This window comes from Sinocyclocheilus rhinocerous, unplaced genomic scaffold (genome assembly GCF_001515625.1).
Source record: "Sinocyclocheilus rhinocerous isolate Xijiao unplaced genomic scaffold, SAMN03320098_v1.1 scaffold140, whole genome shotgun sequence".
In the NCBI taxonomy this organism is placed as follows: Eukaryota; Metazoa; Chordata; class Actinopteri; order Cypriniformes; family Cyprinidae; genus Sinocyclocheilus; species Sinocyclocheilus rhinocerous.
In genome coordinates, this window is record NW_015642053.1 from 979900 (window position 1) to 1002363 (window position 22464).

Below are 22464 nucleotides of genomic sequence, written 5' to 3' on the forward strand. Positions count from 1 at the left end.
GATTCATGGCCATCATCATGATGGTCTAAGGCCAGTGAAGCCTCCCATTCACAGAACTGCCTTCCTTATAACATACAATTAAATTAAATTAAAGCCAGAAATAAGTCTGTATCAATTATTAACGCTGGGCTAAGACCTCACTTAAGAGATTTATTTAAGCGTGCAGCAATTGGTTGGGTCCACATATCTGATGCCATAGTCCCCACGTGCTTAAACACACGCACCCTCACCCATACAGTCTGCATGAGTATAAATTCATAACACAGATTCATTCTGCAAGTTGGATAAAAGTTTCCACTTCATGCCACTGTTGTCTTGCTAGCTCTTTCAAAGTCTCTGGATCTAAATAACACTGACATTAAACACACACTTACAGAACAACAAACAAATCCTAACAAAACCTGTCACTCAAAAATTAACACACACTTCTTTGTCTTGCTCATGCAAATCAATCATGTACTCACTCAGAAAGCAACCAGACAAAGGAACTGGTATGTTTTGTGGTTATGACATGCATCTGGAATGCTTTCGGGCCATGTGAAGACAAGAACGAGACTCAGGGAAACAGAGACACATGCAACAAACTGTCAACAAGTGTAAACTTAAAGCACTGTTGATTAGATACCTGTAAAATCTAGGGATGCACCAATATTTACTCTCTGGCTGATGTTTATGTTTTGGCTGTACTTTATATCCAATATCTGCTGCTTCTATAATAAAAAATAAATATGATATATTTGCAGATATTGGGCCAATATGCTGTCGATATATTGTGCATCCCTAGTAAAAGCTGCATGATAATTCTAATGCACATGTATTTCTTTTAACTTGACATTCACTGCAAAAAAACAGGCACAGACAGATGACATGAGCATTACTGGAACAGCTGTAGAAACATAGGACAATCAACACATGCATGCACACATTAATTGCACTGTTGAGAGAGGGAGGAGCATAATGATATCGGACTTATGTAACATTTGAATACAAAACAACTTAAATAGCAACTTAAAACAGCAAAGGAAATATTAGCAACCAAACAACTACTTGTTTGGAACACATCCACTTCTGTATTTTAGTATTAATCCATGTTTATTTCTTGTCACTGCCATAATAACATAAATCATTCCTGATATCTACCACAATAGCAGTATAGTATTGATGGACACATTCTAGTATCGGAGCGGAATAAATGTCATACCATCCAGCCTTATACATTTTTGAGGATTAAAATATATTTTCTGCATAATCACAAAGGTACAAAACAAACACAGACATGCTTTAATTTGTCTAGTGAAGAAAAAGTCTCGGGTGAAAAGACTTAAATCCTCATAAAACTTTTCTCATTAAACTTTTCATACCCAGATATTGCTGCTTTTTAACAATGCTGAGACAGCAACACTCTAGAAATATCTCTCTTGCAGACTAAAATATAATCTCATAAAGACTCCAGCTCCGCCTGGCTATACTGTTTAGATATTGAGAAAACTGGAAATCAGGTAACTTATCTCAGGATAAGATGAAGCTGAATTCATTCAAATAATAGCCTTTTACTGATCAAATTAGAGCTGGGATTGTGAGCTTCATTGAAAATGTATTCAATGAGACACCAACCAGTGAAATGAAAAGATGAATGCTTGTAAAATGTTTCTGAGATGAATAATGGAAGTATAACCAGCTTTCATGTCCCTCTGTAAGCCTCTCCCCTCCAGTCCTCTTTAAAGAGAAAACTTCTTCTCATATTTGCTGCTGTGACTCTGATGTGCTTTTAGAGAGGATGAGATTATGCTGCAGATTCAACGGCCAGTCCCATCAAGAGTCTCACATGCCACTGATGTCTGACTCAAACTCTAGTGATGCACTGAACACGCAACCGGACAACAAGACTTGTTTGTTTGAAGTTAAGCATTGAGGCTCAAACCCACACTCTGATCAAAAAACTTGCCTAAACAGATTTAGGCTAAATCAAATGATATACTGATATAAAAAAATGCTCTCTTCAGCCGGATACCAATAGAACAGTACAACACTTCCTGGAAAAGTAAATATCAAAGAGTTATTATTTGTATATTCTGATAAGTATTTGGTGCGCCCATTTTATCATTGGTTGCTATGGTGTTTACTTCTCAGTTAGTCACTGCTACAGTAGCTACAAGGCACAGTCATAAATAATGAACAGACAGCAACACTAGTGAGGGAAAAAACATACTTGTTCTGTGACTTCAGATGTGTTCTCTGAATGTCATCTCTAAAAATGTTTGCATATGAAATTTTTCATGTTATGCAATCATTTGTAGGGCATAATTCATACAAGGGCTGGAGAAAAACAAATGATTTGCAGATGCTTAATGCACAAAATTAACATTCATTTTAAATTCATTGAAAAAAGTATGCAAAACAAAACATAAAAACCTGTTGTAGTGTGCAAAAACTGCCACACAATTGAAATATTTCAAGAACATTACTAAAGCCATTTTACGCAACAAAGATGCAGGAAGGATGCCATCTGAATCGGCATATATGCTAGAAAATACATAAACTTTTATAGCATTTACACAAATCACAATTAAAAATGTATTGTTTGTTATAATGCACAGCAGAATGGCAGTTTATGGTTGTGAAAGTGCAAATCGAGTTTTTGCATATTTTACGGCAAAGGAAAAATTAATATGCATCGAGAACCATTTTATAGTCTCATCACGACTCCCTAAATCTAAATTCTAATACAGATAGATGATTTTTCATAGAGAGACACGGAAATAAGACAACAGGATAGATGAACACAATGCAACCAACCACCAATAAGCAAATGAGTGAATCTGCAGAGTGTGTATGTTTGTACAAAGATAGTGTGTGTTTTATCCAAAGATACAGTCTTAAATATGCTGTACTATGTGCTCATACATCCAAAGCCATTCACACTGAAACCATCAAGTTATTCTCTTTTGCAATCCCCCTCCCAACCATAGGGGGCACTGCAGCTACAGTCTATAACTCACCAAGATCCTTAGAGCCGTGACTCTCGCTGGCCAGCTCTCCCATCCGCACCAGTGCGTCGAAGTAGCCTTTTGCTGCAAATGTCACACCTGGAAACATGGAAGCATTGGGGACATAAGAATCGGGACTGTGCTAATGTGCTAACCCGAAGCTTCCCTCAACCCACAGGTGCCGCATCTATGGAAACAGGAGTGGTGGATGGGAAAGCTTTAAGCTCTATATGTTCTATGATGGCTCAGCCAGAGAACTGGGGGAGGTGGGGGTGGAGCTTGTGATTGGTGAGCGATGAATAGCAAAAGTACCATTACTTTAAAATAAAAAACAAACAAAAAAAGCTTGATGCCCTCCAAAACTTAACATTCACATCAGATAGCACATTATTGAGAGCAATCACTCGTTTTGTGTGAGGTCCCACCACAGGGACAGCTGTGACTCTTCTGCATCACCATGGCAGAGAAGGGCTGGCTCTCAATCAGGCTCTCTCGGAGCCAGAAGATCACGGCAGTTTAGTGAGTGCTTCTGACAGTGCCAAGAAGCACAAAGTGTCTTGGAACTTAGGACCAGAAGGTACTGAGCAAGTGGTTAGCAAAGGTTAGCATGTTCTGCCTTGAATTCATCATTTTAAAACGGTTAAAATCAGGTAAGAAACCAACACAGCATATTTAATTTGATGCAAATATGAAAGGCTGTGAGGGACAGAAGTACATCCAATTTGTTGTGGAATCACATCTAATACTCAAATAATGTTTTTTAGAGTTTTGAAGTACGCAAACAAAGAAATGTGTTGCTTTGCACATTTGTTTCGTGCATTGTTGCATTTCAAAATGCTGCAATTATAGGAAAGCTCTATCTGTTCCAATACTGGATTACCAAGTATTGGAAAAGTAATTTTATTCTTAAATTTTAGATTACATTTGTCGCCATCTAACTTTGGTATTAATCATTAAAACAATAACATTTAATAACACTGTAAAACACTGTAATCTTTAGCAAATTTCAAAATGAATATCCATTTTTTATTACAGTGTACAGAAATGTTATGCCTAAATGTACTTGTAGCATTTGAAATAATTTATTTAGACAAAATAGTGTACCATTTAATATCAGCCATAAAATTTAAATCGACTTGTCTGTATCAGAATGACACAATTCTGCACAAGAATTTTAATAATGGTGCATCCCTATCTATTTCATTACATAGTGAAAGTACACAAGCATTGCATTCTCAGCACTGCCACATGTACTTGTGCTGTAAGATCTGCTTCTGGCCTCTGACATTTTGAATGGACTGTTGTATTCTATCCCTAACAGCCTTGTTGACATTCACATCAAATTCAATATGCTGTATGACCATCCCAATTCAAGGCAGTGGGAGTGTTTGGGTGAAGGTGGTAAGGCTACACCAATGGCAGCCCAATCACGTATGAATGTGTAGACTTATTTACAAGTGTCGGCACAAATCCTAGGCTCAGGATAAGGTGCGTTCTGGTTGTGAGGGATTAGAGGGGGAAATCTGGGGGCTTTGGTGCTCCAGCGGTTAGGCTGAGTGGTGAGGGGTAAAGGAACGAGAGAGGCAGCAGAAGGAAAGAGGATTACAGAGGTCTGAAAAATAGGGCAGAAAGTCTCTCCAACCATCTCTGAGGAAACATTGATCAGTCACAAGAGACAATCTGAAGTTAAAAATTACAGAGAAGCCCAATCTAGACCCAGTTATCACATTGCAAGTTTGTGTGTGATATCCTCTAGCTAAGTTGCTGACAGAAGTCTCCATTAAATATAGATATTAAAGTCTTTGGTCACTAATTATTCTTATCCAAATTATTTTTTTAACCTCCTAACCCTTTTAATCCTTCATTTCTAAGAGTCCTCCAACACTTCCAAGGAAAAGTTAAAGGAGGGGGATGCTTTAGGCTTAACAGCTGCTTATGCACAACACATCTCAACATAATCATCTACTCTAGAGCATGCAAATGGACCTCCAAAATCTCTTTGTCCTCTAGCCACTGTTGGACAATTGCAGCCAATGTTTCGTTTTTGTACTATGACATTTTAATGATCTATTAATTTCACTATTGGTTTCTTGCATTTGCCAAGCAGCCCAAAATCTTGCAAATGCCCAGTGGCCACCATCTGCACTATTCATTAGTGGGTACTGTGGAGGGTTTCCACTTTGCTGCCTGCAAGACCTGGCATATTTACAACTCCAGCAAATCCCCATGATGGATTCTGCAACCCTTCGTAGCTGCAGCCAAGGCTGATCTGCAAGGATGGGAGCGCAAATCTCACTCGAGTTGGGTCTATTTTCAACCTTATCTATCAGACTTCACACTCTCGCACACATACACACCCTCTAGAGCGTTGGTCTTTTTCTTGTATTTTCTCCCTCATAAAATATTAGATGAAGTCTGGAATGGTGAGGAAAGTGATTGGTTCTCTGCAGTACTTGGCACAGTGCAACTCTACAGGGATTCAATGCTCATCCTAAAGCTTCTGCCTTGTCCGTGGAGCTAAACTGAACACAAGAAGGGACAAGTGATTTAAAAGTTCTCTTTCATATTAATCAGAATTTTCCTAACCAGCCACGATCACGACTTATCTGTTTAATCTGTTGTTGTTTTTTTCTATTTCTACGGCATCCCGCCAAGTAAACCTCACCCAGAGTGAAATCTCACTGGACCGAAATACTACTCCTCATACATACAGTATTAAACATCAAATATGAATGAGGAGAGACTGTGGAAGTTTAAAATCAGATTTTATATTGGATATTAAATAACAAAAGGAAAACCACAAAAAGCATGAAAATACTAGCTTTGTGTTCTTAGTTTTACACTAGAGTGTTCACAAAATTAGTAGAACCTGTAGTAATTGGCTGCGTTTTATGATCGATTAGGTCTCATGTCTGGTTTTCGAGTTCGGTATACAAAGATAAACTGTTTGTCGTCTTGTTGCATCGTACCTGGTTAGTTTTTTTCAAGAGTGTTACATGTTAAAAATGATACATTGTTAGTAAATTGTTATTCTCAGAATAAAGTATTGTGAAAGAAAGAGGCAATGCAGAAAAGGACATTTAATCGATGCCCTGAACACCAGATACCTGTGCTACCTAGCGTTGTATTTGCCATACTCAGTCCTCCTTGTAGTGACATATCATTCTTGTCCTGAATATACATCTTCCCTGTTCCCTTTTTTGCTCCCTCCGTGGGACTGTGTCTGCTCCCAAAGCTCTCTCTGGCCTATTTATGCCTGTCCTCTGTTCCATTTTACTCTCCCTTCCTCCCAGTGCATATTTTTGCTCCGAAACACCTACGTCCTTGTCCTTGCCCTTGCCCAGTCAACATCTCAAAAACACACATGAAGGTCCGCACACATAACAGAAATACATCATCGATTGTCATTGGTTACATGTATGTCCCCTTTAACAAACATTCAACAAACATTTAAACAACATTCTACTAGAGTTCAATGCAAGAATTTTGAGTTTTTACATTAGCAATAACAAATCCCAGATGCTAGTCACAAAGGTGTATGCAACCAAGGAGGGGCGCTCTCCGTAAGCATGAATTTCAAGCAATTTCTTCTCATAAATTAAAGCAGACCTATGAAACAAGAGCTGGCTCATTGCCTGCGAGAGTGATAATGAACAAGCCACTGATGTACTCACTAGAGAGGGCCTTCTCGTAAGTCTTCCCCATGGCAACAAAGTTCCTTAAGCAAGGGTTGAACTGCTCCATGATGGACTGAAACAGAAATAACACAGCTTTAGTCAGCACAACAGCAGCAGTCACCATTTAGCGGTCATTCTCACCACTACAAAGAACACCAATGGGACAACAGATAATTAAACAGGTGAACTTCTTTTTCTGTAAGTCTATATTACAAATAAAGTGTTTGTCTTTTGGGGATACCAAGAAAAGATGGATGGAGAGAGAGAAAGAGCGAGCCAGAACTCTCACGCCCCCACCTTTCAGAACATTCTCATTAGTGGGACTTGGAGGGCATCATGCCAGCTGGGATTTGCCGTTCCTTTGTTGCTGGTGGGCACAGGATTGTGGGAGTATGTGGAGATCTACCCACTGCCTGACTCACCTAATCCAACATTAAGAGTTGCTCTTTAAAATCTATTAATTTCTGCTGAAGCTCCTCATTGAGGAGACCTATTCCTCTTCTCAAAAGAGCTGGTCCATTCAGAGTAAAATTGCTTGCTATATCTTGACTTGACAAATTAGTTCTGAGAACATTTTCCCCAGAGTCACGTTGTTTCTAGAGGCTTCATCACGGCTTTGAAAATAACAGGGCAGCATATAAAGGGACAGAGGAAGGGTTCTAAGAAAGCTGAAGAACAGAGGATGTACAAAAAAAAAACAATAAAGCATTGTACAATACAGATACTGTGGCAGCTGTGGAGAGAGAATGAAGCTATATGAATGAAAGTCTCTACTCGGTTTATCAGAATTGGAGTGGAGTTTTTTATGAACTCAATTAAGGTCGACGGTAAACTGATTGCTTGGGTATATCCCCAATCCCCCCACCCTGTGCTCCAGTTACAATGAAAGCAGGTTTCCATTGAAAATTAGGACAAAGACAGACTTCTTCAATCTGTAGGCCTATGTGTTGCTGCAATGCAAACTGAGATTCAGAGGTCTTTAGAGAACATGCAATTAATAAATTTTTGTTAAATCTGAAATGTTTTTATTTGCCAATATGAAATTAGAATATATATTATACTATTTGTACACTATTTATAAAGTTTGTCCTCTGTGAGATTTTTGTGTTAAAAACAGCAATCTTTTGAAATATTTTGTCAGCTTTGCAAGTCCTCAGTGTCACATAATCCTTCAGCAATCATTCTAATATGCTGATTTGGTTCTCAAGAAACATTTCTTATTATTATCAATATTGAAAACAGTTGTGCTGCTTAATATTTTTGTGGAAACTAAGAAACATTTTAATTCAGGATTCTGTGATGAATAGAAACTTCGAAAGAACAGCATGTATTTTGATTTTTTTTTGTAACAATCTCTCCAAACTTTTGAAGAATAGTGTATATTTATAATTATTATATATACTTATGAATATACAAATGTAAGCTAAATACAGTATTGATAAGCTGAATAATGAGAGCAGAAGCAGACAGGACAAGTAAATCAGCCCCAAATAAATCATTCATAAACATCCGTGTCTTTCTCTCACTGTCACGTCTTATCTAACAACATCTCAACTCACAATTATTTCTTATGTAATTCATCATCTGCTGCATGCAATCATACAGCGGAGTCTGTCCAGCGGAACTAATCTTCGTTATAAAAGCCTTATAAAGCAAAAAGAAAATGCAGACCAACAAATAAACACCAGCAGAAGAGATGAGAAGGAAATAAAGGCATTGGAGAAATTCATGGTCGGGTGCAAACACAGCTGGCATGTTTTCATCAAGGAAGGAATTACACAAACATAGTGTGATAGATATTATCAATATTGAAAACAGTTGTGCTGCTTAATATTTTTGTGGAAACTAAGAAACATTTTAATTCAGGATTCTGTGATGAATAGAAACTTCGAAAGAACAGCATGTATTTTGATTTTTTTTTGTAACAATCTCTCCAAACTTTTGAAGAATAGTGTATATTTATAATTATTATATATACTTATGAATATACAAATGTAAGCTAAATACAGTATTGATAAGCTGAATAATGAGAGCAGAAGCAGACAGGACAAGTAAATCAGCCCCAAATAAATCATTCATAAACATCCGTGTCTTTCTCTCACTGTCACGTCTTATCTAACAACATCTCAACTCACAATTATTTCTTATGTAATTCATCATCTGCTGCATGCAATCATACAGCGGAGTCTGTCCAGCGGAACTAATCTTCGTTATAAAAGCCTTATAAAGCAAAAAGAAAATGCAGACCAACAAATAAACACCAGCAGAAGAGATGAGAAGGAAATAAAGGCATTGGAGAAATTCATGGTCGGGTGCAAACACAGCTGGCATGTTTTCATCAAGGAAGGAATTACACAAACATAGTGTGATAGATCTCACTGCACCACATTCCTGTGAGATGAAAGCACATGATCGCATTCATGAGGTGAAGTATACAACTGGTATTCATACAACGACCAGGGTGCGTTTTGCATGTCAGGTTTGGTAAAACATAATGCTGAAGTGTATAATTTCTGCACATTTTAATGTCCACTAATGGTATCAGTATAATATCATAATGTCCCGCATAAGTGCTGTGGTTAAACATGACCAGAATGCAATGCGCTGCAAACCTTAAAATCTCATCCATTCTATATGTACATGGGAAAGACTAAAAATCACTAAGCCAATAAATTTAACCAAACTATTTTCCTCTCCCCAACAGTTTCCAGAGAGCTCTGTCCTAGAGAAATCAGCATTATGCATGAACCAGTGCCAAGCTGATGTCCACCCAACATCTAATCATTAAAAGCATTAAAAACACTCCACTGGGAAAACTCTCGTTCCTTGATTAGTCCCTCAGCAATCAATCTATGTTTAACAAGCATGAACGAGAGCAACCAAACCCCCGATTAGGTGTCATTTTCATCTCAGTGCAGCTCTGCCAGACACTAAACACAGATTACCATGTCATTTTTCAGCACTTCATTACAGACATGTTCATTAGGACATAATTAATAGTCTTAACTAATGAGTAAGATTTCATATTGATGCATATTCTATCAGCAGGACCTCGTTTAAAAACAGCTGGGGGAATTTCACGCTCCTCCTGAAATGAAGGTGCGCTCACATATTACAGTATCAAGTACAGCACTAAATATGAATGGTTTTATTAGATAATGCAGGCAGTCACCGAAGGAAATGTATAATTTTCCCTTTTTTATAAAATAGAGCAGAGGACCAAATGAAGCACCATTTCAACAGTCTGTTAACAGATATCCAACTATGTCAGCAGAAATATGCGGCCATTTATTGAACTTTACCCTTAGAATGTCTTTGAGAATATAAATGAGTCCTCGACAGATTTTCTGTATTCACATGCACACAGTTTGGCTTCGTCATGGTAATACATTGAGAAATGGGAGAACGGTTAGTATTTGTTGAACTAGCAGGGTTGTAAACATGCCTCATTTACCACAAACACACCCTTAAACATCAACACCTACAAACTTGGTGCTACTGTATATAAACCTGCTACAACACAAACCTATGATGTGAAACTAATGCAGCTGCAGTCTCAGACAGCTTGGAAAAGATTGATGAATGTAAGGTGGGTGTATGTGTGCCTGTGCGAGTTCACCGTGAACATCAGCACTGTGTGCATCCCACTTCAGAGTGAGCTTGGAGAGGTGAGATGGAGAGAGAATTACTTCCTTGCCCATATATGGTTGTGTCGGAATTCCCCCCCACCCCCATTACTCTCTGCTACAGTGCATTCCTATTCCCTGCACCTTTGGATCGTACCATCTGATTGCAGTAGGAGGGGGAGTTTGTGCAGCTAGAGCTTGTTACCTTTGACCGAAGGAACACTGTGTCCCCCTCCATCCCAACACCTTAATTCATTCACAGAAACACAGATGAGAAATGAGTGAATCACGATTTCAATTTCAGTGAAAGGAGACAAAGATGAATATGGCTGAGATGCATGTGCTGCTACATGTGTATAATGAATGCATATAATGGGCCTGTGTGTGTGTGGGTGGGTGAGTGTGTATTACTGCACAGTTTCATCTCTCTGCTGGTGTACCCTCCCATGAGATCTCGAATGAAATGTCACAGCAAAGATTCCAGCATTTCCCAGTTATCTCCTCTTGTCTCAAACACACAAATGCGTCAAACCGTTCCCCTTCCTCTCACCTTCGATCAGTGTCTCTCATTCTACTGTATTCCTCCTCTTGCCCTCTCTAACTGTGAAAGACACCAAAATGAAAAGTAAATAAGAAAATATATTTTGCATGCCTTTTTTAGGTCCATTATGATTTTTTTCCATTGTGAGGTTTTCATGACAATTAAATTCTCCTTACTATAATGCAAAAAAACTCTTATAAAAATTATTGTTATAAAAATTACTGTAATATACTGTAATATAGTTAGTAATGAAAACCATCCTGTTTATAATAATTTTAAAAAGCATGAATTAATTTCAGTTCAACAAATACTACCATGACATGCAGTTGTATTGTATATACAAATTTGTTAGATTTACTTATTTATCAATATAATTTATTGATAATGAATCATTATTTATTCATTTTAAGTATGGTATATTATTTTATAATATTTAGATTTTTTCAGGGATTCTTTTTCCACACTTTTTTTTTGGAAGCTATATAAATAGAATTGGAAGCTATAGGCTATAAATTGTATGCAAAATATAATTTCATTTTTTCTTTTGATTTGTGCCTGAAATATGAGATGAATATTCCCAGACATTTCTTGACAATTCACATGCGATTCACTACGCTAGACTGCTACCACATCATTTGCAAGGTGAATTTGCAATTCGTGGGATGATCAAAACAAATATAGAATCTCACCGCTGTAACCCTACATGTTTGTTCATCAGAGATATTGTAATAGGTTTCTCTCATTCCTTGCCAATTCCATCCTCCGTTCTTACACTGGTACCCACTCAAACCACTCTGCCTGGCAGGCATGACAGTAGTAGGCCCTATGTTTGCCCTGCCAGTGTCTATTCATAACAGGCATGACAATTATAACAGGCAATCACATTATATCCATCATGGCTGCCAAAGGACCACATTAGCTCACATTAGAGTGAAATGAGGTGGGATGGCCCAAAATATTGTCACATAAGCAGATCTCCTTTGGGTTTGAGACAAAGATATATCACAGCCCTGTAAATAAATGTCAAAAGAGATGCACTGAAGACATATCTAAGGACCAAAATACTAAGACATCTAAGCGTTTTGTACAATTAGATATTTTCTATCAATACACCTGTAAGAGATACAAAATGTTATTTAAGCCATTGTTTTAATGAATTCCTTTATAATCACTCAGACGTTAGAGGCCATTAAAGTATAATGATTATAAAAGAATTCATTAGAGCACACAGATGTCTCTGTTTAGTGCTTTAGGAATGTATCTGTGTGATTTTTATGTGAAAGTACAAAAACATTTTGTGCCTGTGAGGACACAATAATCTGGTGTGCTGCTGGCAAAATAAAATCTTTCCCTCCTCTTTTTCTCTCTTTCATCATCACTGACATTCAAACAGCTGGCCTGCCTCTCACCTACAAATCACACAGACAACAGTGCAGTCTCTCTCTCCATCTGGGTGCACACATAAAACTCTTTAATCTGGTTACTACTAACCCTTAGCTTTAACCACAACACCACACTAACAAAAATACAATCTCATGTTACATTAGAGCACTAACTAAAAGCTGTTTGACATCAAAAATTATAACTATATTAGTGTCTACTACTGTCTATACCAACTCAAGATAATGTTCTGGTTATTATTAGCATGCACTACAGTTTTTCGTCTGCTGCTTAAAATGCTCAAGCAATGCAGGATGGCTTTTGATTGGCTGTCAATGTTTTCATCATTCATCAGCTGGAAAAACTCGGTCTAAACATGATCGTTATTGTCGTTCTAGTTATTGTCCTTGGTGTGAATGACACTTAATCCTATACATGGAATTACTTGACTTAACCATTTAATTTGTCATAAATGCCAGTAATTGCTTAATGGCAGGTCTGCATGTAAGGCTGCTGCAAATGAGTGCTGAAGAGAATGACAATCATACCAGGAGCACAGCATGACTCACGTCTTATTTCATAAATTATGTTATTATAATAAAATAAGAAGTACAAAAAACTGCTGAATTTAAATAAACATTTATTTTGAATTAGATTATAGTTTGAATGACAAGATCTGTTAACTGGCCAGTCAGAAATTGTTCACGCTGATCCAGATTAATTTACCTACACATTAGCCAATGTATGCAGTAGTCATTACTGGTTAGAACCAGCCACATGGATTCACAGCCAATACACTGCGAAAATGTATTTTCATTGTAAAAAAGCAACAACACAGGTCACTGTGGTTTTCAGCAAGAGTCCAGAAAGCGGGACATAAATTAATAAATAAAACATGGCATAATGAAGGAAGGTGGCACACTCATAATGCGGCCATCTGTAAGTCCCAGGTTTCTGCATAAAGTCGTAAGCTTTGCCCTTTACGGAGCTGTTATCTACTTGTCTCTCTCAACTAAGAATCCCATTCCCTTTAGAGGTACACAGACAGTCAAAAACACAGACGCAAACACACAGTCCAACAGCTTTCGCCCAACATGCTGTTAAGCTACCATCTGTCTTCTATCTGACAGCTTACAGCACAAAAACAAATTTTTTTTATTTAGGACGGATTTTTAATGACATCTATATTCTTTTAAGGCTCTCCAGATGACTTGGACTAAAATGAGAGGAAAAGTTGAAACTAGGACTTGTTATATAACGCCAAAACCAGGGCGCAAGGGGACACATACTGTGCTTTTTTAATTGCTATGAATATGAATTGGGAAATCAAAACACACTTTATGAAAGAAAAGCCAATTGACCTCACCCAAAACTCATAGCAAGTCTACAAAGAAATCCCTGTTCCGCCCTTAAAATCCACTTCATTTTATTGAGAACACACACCTGAAGACAAAACAAACACACACAGAGATAATGTTGATTTTAGAACAAGGTAAAGATCCATCAAACAAAGGAACTGCTCTGGGTGGTAACAAAATTTCGTTGTCATTAAATTTGACTTAAAGGTGATTGTTGACAGTAAAATTGTAGCAAATTAAATATTGCTTTTGCTGAACTACCCCCTCATCACCATCTGTTTGGAGGGGAAAAGGGACAAAAATATTCCTCTTTTAAGAAAATACGCATGAGCATAATTCAGCCTGATATCTACATCAACAGATGTGCGGCCCAGTAAGAGGCCAGTTCAAGCGTGGACATGTGGTCAAGGTGTGGGCAGTGCAATGTGGTACGAAGGAAACTGCCTCCAACAGATGACAATATCTTCGAGTGTCCTACTCACCGTGGGCACACACAAAGCTGAACTCACTCACAACCCCTACGCTTCGGCAGAGGCACATTCTCACAACCAGACCGTTCGGTCTGCGAGACACTACCCACACACACACGGAGACAGAGGCACATGCACGTACTGACACACATACTCCATTGGCCCGTGAGACACTGCCCACACACACTGGCAGATGCAGGCTGAGTCACTCGTAAGTGCAGACGGGTGGATTTGAGCTCCCAAGGTCCTGTGGGATTACTAAGCAGCTGCTAGGCGTACACACAAACATACATATCGACACACTCCCAAAATCACACATGAAGTTGGACAAAGAATTGCCAACAGATCGAGTTGCTCACAGAATTCCATTGAAAGAATGGCAGAGTTGTCATTCAAGCTCTACACATGCTTTGCACCTTTCGTGTTTGTTTATTAAACAGTTCTGCTACACTTAATAGTGTACTGCATCTCTACTGAAAACATTTCAGCGAGTTCTTTGTAGATTTTTGGTTTTTAAGATTTTCCCCCCAAAATCAGTGCAGAAAATGCAACAAACATGAGCATTAAAAAGACAAAGCTGCCAGTTATATGAATATAAAACCATATTTCTCAACTAGATTTGTATAAGGACCTAGTTTTTACTTTGGACATCAAGTAGCAACCCAATACAGTAGGAAAATTGTTTATCATACAAAAGTAACCACATAAAAGATTGAAATTTAATAGACCCAACAATATGCAAAAAAGAATACTAGTTCAAATGGTTTAAGACCAGTTTATGTGGAACATGGCATCTATCAAATTTGACTACTTCCTACTAAGTAACAGATGAATTTGTGGCAAAAAAAAGAGTGATGAACAGAAAAGTTTTTTTTTTTACCGAAACCAAAAATTTGGGTAATTGGTTGACTGAGTCATTTAACTTCATATGCTGTACAAGTAGCATATATTAAACCAGTTGCAAGAAATTTCAAGCCACTTCTCTATATTTTACTGACACAAATTTTTTGGTTTGTTCACAGTGCCAATTATTGCTGATCTGTTGTAGCTCATCCATTTTGTATGCACGAAATAAACAATGACATGGTCAAAATTAATTAAAACGTCACCCTTCAAAAGTATTCTGGCCAATGATTGATACTTCGAAAAAAATAAAAAAAAATAAAAATATATATATATATATATACACACACACATACATACTGTATAAGGAATGTCAAACCCAGTTCCTGGAGGACCACAGCCCTGCAGAGTTTAATTAAAACACCTGAACCAGATAATAAAGGTTTTTAGGATTACTTTAAAACTGAAGGTAGATGTGTTGAAGCAGGTTGATGTGTTGGAGCTAAACTCTGCAGGACTGTGGGTGTCCAGGAGCTGGGTTTGACACCCCTGCTGTAGAGTTTTACCAGACTCTCAACCTTTGATGTCAACAACTAAAGATACAGGGACCATTTCCTCTGCCCTTTTAAAAGCTGATAAGCCCATTTATTTTGCCATCTCAAAAATGAATGATAACCTTACATTGTATTTTATGATTTGCATTTTTGTCCTGCTGTCTGTGACAGAACAGACCAGCATTTCTGGGTCACGACCCTCCAGTTGAGAACCGCTGATGTGAAAGATGATGCCTGATGCTGTCAAATGGCCCACTACTTCATTCTTCTATCTGTGAGTGCAGTTTATCGCTCTGCTGCCTCTGCTGTCTCTTTATTTCTTATAATAGAGAACCCCACTGTGGCCTCACAATACCCATAATTATACAAATCACAGAGCCTAAAGAAGCCAAGAGACCCAATGAGGAATGAATATCCTCCCACTTAGAGTCTGAAAGGACAAAACGACCTCGATGCTCAAAGCTAGAGGTAACATTGGTCATGACTTGAGTTCCAATGCTACAGGACATTGAAATAATGATCCCTAACAGAGGTTTAAATATTTTTTTCTTTGAGCAGGCTACCACTGATTACTTTCTAAAGTGTCTTAATATAGGTTTTGAGGTAGTCAATTCTATGGCTTCATCCTACTTACAATCATCCTATCTATGAGAGAACATTGGAGATACATAAGCTTGATGTCTTTAGTTAATCCTAAAACAATCAATCAAGTACAATCCAGCAGGAAAATGTCAACATTTTTTATCAAAGGTCATAATATTGGAAATGGTTTCACTGTAAATACTCTAAAACTTCTGCCTTCGACAAGAAGATAATACTAATGCATGCAAAATAATCCTGAAGGAGGATTATGTGGTCAAGAAACGCCCAGTTATTAAACTAAAGCTTTTCTTTTGCCCGGTTACACAACTTTTCTAAGCTCATGAAAAATGTATCTCCACATTCAAAGAAAGACTTACAGTACAAGGCAACTAACTTCCTTCTTCAGATATTATCATGACCTCGTTTTGACTTCAACCTCACAAGAGCCTTTCCAAGTTAGAGCAACATTCCTGTTAGTTTACATACTGTATGCACTCCTGTCAAATGTGGTTTCCATTTCCTTATTAACACACAGGCACATGTTTGACTAATCACGTTTTTTTTTCTAAAGCCTGCAATTATATACCATACTATACATATCATACTAGATGTATGCTAGCGCACACATAAAAAAAAGTATATATATATACATATATACACACTTTGGGCTAAATGGTAAGCAGTCAACTCTGTCATGGAAAGTCATAGTTTAAAGTTCATTGTTTCACTTGACACCAAAAAAGCACTAAAAAGCATTTTTAAATATATATTATTATATATTTTCTAATATAAAAAAAATTATATAACATGCAGTGTGACATGCATAGTTCATCTAAACCTATTTATTATCTTTTTAAACTATTTTACACTTTCAGACTAGGCTTTTTCAGGCCAACGCCAAAATGTATTTACTGATTATTATATATTCTATAATATAGAAAAATTATATATTATATTGTTTTAATATTAATTTAATGATAATACATACCATTTTATTACCTCATGTTATTTACTGTTAATTAAAAAAAAAGTAAAAGGAGATTTAAAATGAAGAAAATCTTCCCCTTTTTAATCTAAAAAAATTGACTGATAATGTGCACACTCTTAAAAATAAAGCTGTTTCACGATGTCATAGAAGAACTTTTTTGTCTAAATAGTTCCATAAAGAACCTTTAACATCCAAAGAACCTTTCTGTTTCACAAAAGGTTCTTTGTGGCGATAGAAGGTTCTTCGTTTATTTTATACTTTATACTTTATTTTTAAGAGTGCATGATATTTGTCATCCCATATATGAAATGTCTTGCATATGCCATGATGTCTCATTTTCACATATCACATTAAAATATCGCCTTAAATCACATTTGGTTTCAGGCAAAAACACTCTGTTCCCTGCAGTTTTCCTCTGACCCCAAAGAAAACTTAAAAGCTCAGAAAAACGCCGCCCCTGTCCAAGTAATAATAGTGTCCCTTCATTCTCTAGCCAAGGATATTAGCTCCATGGGTTGGAATTAACAGCCTAAACATTAAAGTCCCTTAACAGATGTCTGCAGGATTAAACTAACACGCTTCACTGGGTCAGTCTCAGCAGCCACCAAGGTTTAGTTTGGTGAGTCAGGTGGTTTCAAAGAGGTACGCTACAACAGACGTGAGCTCACGAGGGAAATGCTGGCAGAGAAAAGAAGTAAACGACGTTCGTATGCGTGTGCAGTGGGGATCCATGGAAGTGCATTAGTCACTCTTTCCTGATGGGACTCAGATATGCTCCATCTGTTTTACACAATCAGTTTCATACCACATTACCAACCGAGAACTCATTTAGAGCTAAACAAATCCATGGTTACAAACACACTCACACTAACACATTCTAAGCCAGGGCAAACAGTTATCAATTAAGCTTTTAACAAATTCAAAAAATGAAGGAACTACAAGACTAAAGAACTAGAGGAAATGTACAGAAGTAAACTCTTGAAATGTTTTTATTCTCTACACATACACGTGATGAAATCAGACTAGGCACCCGAGACTCTCGTGTCCCAGGACAGATTCAAGTATTTGGCTAAACTGGTTCTACACTGAAACCAGCTATTTCTGCTTTTAATTACATGAGCCTCTAGTTTGCATTATTTAAAGGGATAGTTCACTGCAAAATCTAAATTCTGTCTTAATAAGTCTCAGTCCCCATTCACTTATATTGTAGGCCTGCTTAAAAAAAAATACAATAAGTGATTGGTGACGGAGGCTGTCAGTCCGTCATATACTGCCTACGATTTCAGCTTGTGTCCCAGAAAAGAAAGTGACACGTTTGGAACAGCATGAGGGTGAGTAAACGATGACAGAATGTTCATTTCTGAGTGAACTGTCCCTTTAAAGCAAGTTATTCATCAGCAACCAACTTTTAAAAAGAAAACCTTTACATTTAAATTTTGTATTAAGTTTACACCACGAATGAATAAATCTGGCACAGAAAACATAGAATATAATTAATGCAGAAAAATATAAATATAAAACTATAAGGCGATAATAATGAAACTCACCTTATAGACATTCTCCGTTATACGGTGCACCTCATCGGTCCGGGACATTTTGGAAGCTTGAGTCAGAACCATAGACGACAACTTGAATTTATACTGCAGGAAAATATTTCCGAGAAAACACAGGAGGAGAGGAGGAGAAGGAGGAGTAGGAGACACTGTATCATTCAAACAGAGAGTGTCAGAGACAGAGGAGGATGCGGGAGCTTTTATATGGAACTCTCTCACTGATGCCCACGCGCAGCCGCCGGAGTGGCGGGAATCCACCGTACGCGTTTTGTCCTCGTCACTGGAGCTGCGCTTGATATTCAAACGGACTCCGCCTCTCCTCTTTCACCTTCTACGCTGCGAGCGAGCGAGCGAGCGAGCGGCGCGACGCGACGCGACGGAAGAGCTTCCTTGGTTATAATAGGAGCTTTCGCGTGGCCACAGAACGCGGACAGTGACAGAGCTGCGAACGTGAGATCATTTACTACAACATTGTGTCGCGTGCTTGCAGTGTATACTGTTGTCGTAATAAGGTTCAAGTTCGGCGCGACGCTAAACTGTGTTGAGGGATGTCAGGAACAGTCTGTTCCTTAACGTTTGTATTCTTGAACCCACTCTTTAGTGGGGGGATTTTTATTCATTTCAATAAACTGAACCTTTGAATCCCCGTACCCCGTTCACTACAAAGATTAATTCACATTCTTCAGCTTACATCGTTCGCCAGTAGGTGGCGACAATGAGCGAATCATTGAATCATTCATTGAACCGATTCTGTAAAAAACACAGTCATTATCCTTTAAAATTTTCGTGCTTACAAGTTTACTGAAAACTCATATGTTTTACTGATATATATGAGCAAAGCAAACCTATCTTTTCTTAATTTTATTCATCAGGAGGACATTACTTTAAACAAGCTATAGAAAATTATCCACAGTAATAGCAGGTGTGATTTCACTGAACAACAAAAAAAAGAGGAAATAAATTCGAACGATTCGTTCACTTAAAAGATTCATTATAACTAGAAAGTACGAATTAATAATATTTAATAGTTAATATTTATCTGTGGATTAATACGTATCGTGAAAACGCCATACAAAAAACTTAAATTGAAAGGAGAGGATGTTAAAACGAAATTATAAGAAAAGACATCATTTACTCATCTATTAATTTCTTAATATTTTATAAACGACTTAGAGACATTTAATAGTAAATTTTTGTGTAAAAAAAAATTACAAAACTATATGTAAATCAAAGGATAGATGATGTCTTTTGTTGTTTTGAGAAACATTGCTTTGTGGTTGTATTCCCAGCATCATCATCACTACATCACTCTTAGTGCAACTATCACCCAAGGACTGGAGGAGGATCAGATGAGATGAGTACAGCAGTGGGCACTGCGCAATTCATGCCTGGGTCTGTGCCTGACTGTGATGTAGGCAGGGATTCCTTTATGTAGCCTATCTCTCAGCAGCTCCTACCCACACCACCAACACACAGTTCCCCTGCTGCACTCTGCCTCACTGTACTATCATATACACAGGATTGAGGGCAGACAATGTAATCATATACGACTCTACCATTGAAAAACCCACACTGATCGACCACAAAACGTATCGCCCACTGAATATTGTGAGTGAACAAGAAGATTTATTCCAAATTTGGTCATATTATTTAACCCTTATTATGTTCTGGGTCAATTTGACCCATTTTGATTTTTGAGCTGTCGGAAATACCAGTTAACCAGTGATTTTATTCTTGATATTTTGTGACTTTTTCTCATTTACAACTGACCCTACTTTAAAACATTTTAAAGTACCATAAATTACCTTTTTATGATGATAACTAAAACGTGATAGGGAAAAAGGAAACGAAAAATAATTTTTGTGACAAAGGTCAGAACTCCTATTATGATGTATATGTTTTGAGGTGCACTCTTGTCATAAATTATTCTATTACTGTTTCTACATAATTTGTAACAAAAACCAGTGGTATAATATCTATTTAGGAGTCTTAGACCTTTCCAACGATATATAGGTTGTCATGATTAGATTAGGATTTAACTGTAATATAGTATTATAGAATATAGTAATATAGAAGTAAACTTCTGGCAGCAGAACGGTAACAGTTAAAGGGTTAAAAAATGTGGTTAAACACATTTTAAAAAATCATACTTTTTGATATTAATTGTTTGTACTGTGTGACAAATACTGATATTAAAATTGTTCCGTTCATACCTGATTCCTTCTTGTTTTTAATAATATGATATTTAGGGAATTGCATTGAATGCAGTTAGGGTCAATTTGACCCACTCCATCAAAATCATACCCAGAAACCAAACATAATACAAAGTCACATATTTATATAGCACTTTATACAACACAGATTGTTTCAAAGCAGCTTCATAGTAATAAAAAGGAAAATAACAGTGTCAATGTTGGAAAGTTAATCAATTCTGAAACAACTTTAATTTCAGCTATAAAGGAGACAATAGCATTATTCAGCTCCATTAATCTCATCCGATAGCCTAGTGTCAATACAGTTATCGACAGTATTTTCTGAATGATAAGTCTTTTAAACTTTGTTCCAGCACACCTGCACGTCATTTTCAAATGATCCCCAAGACCTTGATTATTTAAGATTGTGTTGATTACAACTAGAGCTGATCTCCGCAGGAAGGTAGATCCCGAAGAGCAGGACTGAGCACCCGTTTTAAAGGTCAAGCGAGAGAGTAAACTGCATTTAATGGTTTGTGTGCTCCTTGATTGCAAAGGTCAAGAAATCCAATACAATGGACAATTTCCTTTCTTTGTTTCTTTTTCAGCCAGCTGCACATATACAACTCATGGAGGTTCCTGGCAAATGTGTATAACATTAGAGATGCTTCCGTCTAGAGGCCACATCGATTGATTTCGCATCACAGTGGAGGTCTTATCTACTGAATCTATCAAGACCAAATGTAAAGGGTAAATAAAAAGCAACAAAGCAAAGCAGAGATCAATACAGACACCTAAATCCAGCAACTCTTTAGAACAGCTGGATGTGATTAAGAGAAGCTTTCAGTGTGAAAACATGGAAAACTCACTTTAAATGTGGGATGAGGGAAGGAAATTGTAATTTAATTCAAATGAGATGATGTGAGAAACTGTTCCATATTTCAATATAGATTTTAACGTAAAAAAAAAAAAGATGGATTTTAAACATAATATGTATGTATAATATTATGTAGGATATCTTCCATTTACTGTTTTTAGGAAGCTCAGTTTCTGTCTTTAACATACATTCCCTTGTTCATTGGTCAGAGTCAGTTGTCTAACAATGTAACAGTATGAAACTGCTTCACATTGAGCTCTGGTGAAGCCATTCAGACTCATGGGGCAGCCGCCCTCTCCCATGGTGCTTTGTGTCAGGCAAGATAAGAGCAGCCCCACACAGCTCAAACCGGCTGGTTCCAGACAATGGACTTCCAACTAAGCAATACAGGTACTTAATTTTAGATCAATACCTTTCAAAAAATGGTCTAACATAGGCTTGCTCATGAAAATCTGCACACTAGTGAAATACTCAGTAACCGGTTACCTGGGGTATGCATATAGCTGTAAATCTCAAATTGAATTTAAATTAATGAATTAAAAAAAAAAAACCGTTGACCCCAAAGATATTACACAAATGTTTGGGGTCAAAAATGTTTTTTAAAGAAGTCACTTATGCTCACCGAGGCTGCATTCAATTGATTTAAAATACCGTAAAAAAAGTAATATTGTGAAATATTATTACAATCTAAAATGAGCACTTTCTATTTTAATTTTTAAAAATGCAATTTATTCCTGTGGTGGAAGAATTGGATTTTCAACAGAAGTTACTCCAACCTTCAGTGTCACATAATCGTTCAGAAATCATTCTAATATGCTGATTTTTTTTTTTTTTTA

At 37.2% G+C, this 22464-nt stretch overlaps 1 protein-coding gene across 1 annotated transcript in view; it reads right to left on the minus strand.

The window, feature by feature from the left end:
- The window catches only part of LOC107755398 (brain-specific angiogenesis inhibitor 1-associated protein 2-like), a 49220-nt gene extending 30409 nt beyond the window's left edge, over positions 1-18811 (minus strand). Inside the window, exons 1-3 of the mRNA XM_016572180.1 lie at positions 18554-18811; positions 6662-6737; positions 3000-3086 (exon numbers count right to left, since the gene is read on the minus strand). Of these exons, the coding sequence (XP_016427666.1) occupies positions 3000-3086; positions 6662-6737; positions 18554-18625 (235 nt within the window). The 5' untranslated portion in view covers positions 18626-18811. The remainder of the gene's footprint in view (positions 1-2999; positions 3087-6661; positions 6738-18553) is intronic.
- Between the last annotated feature and the right edge of the window lie 3653 nt (positions 18812-22464).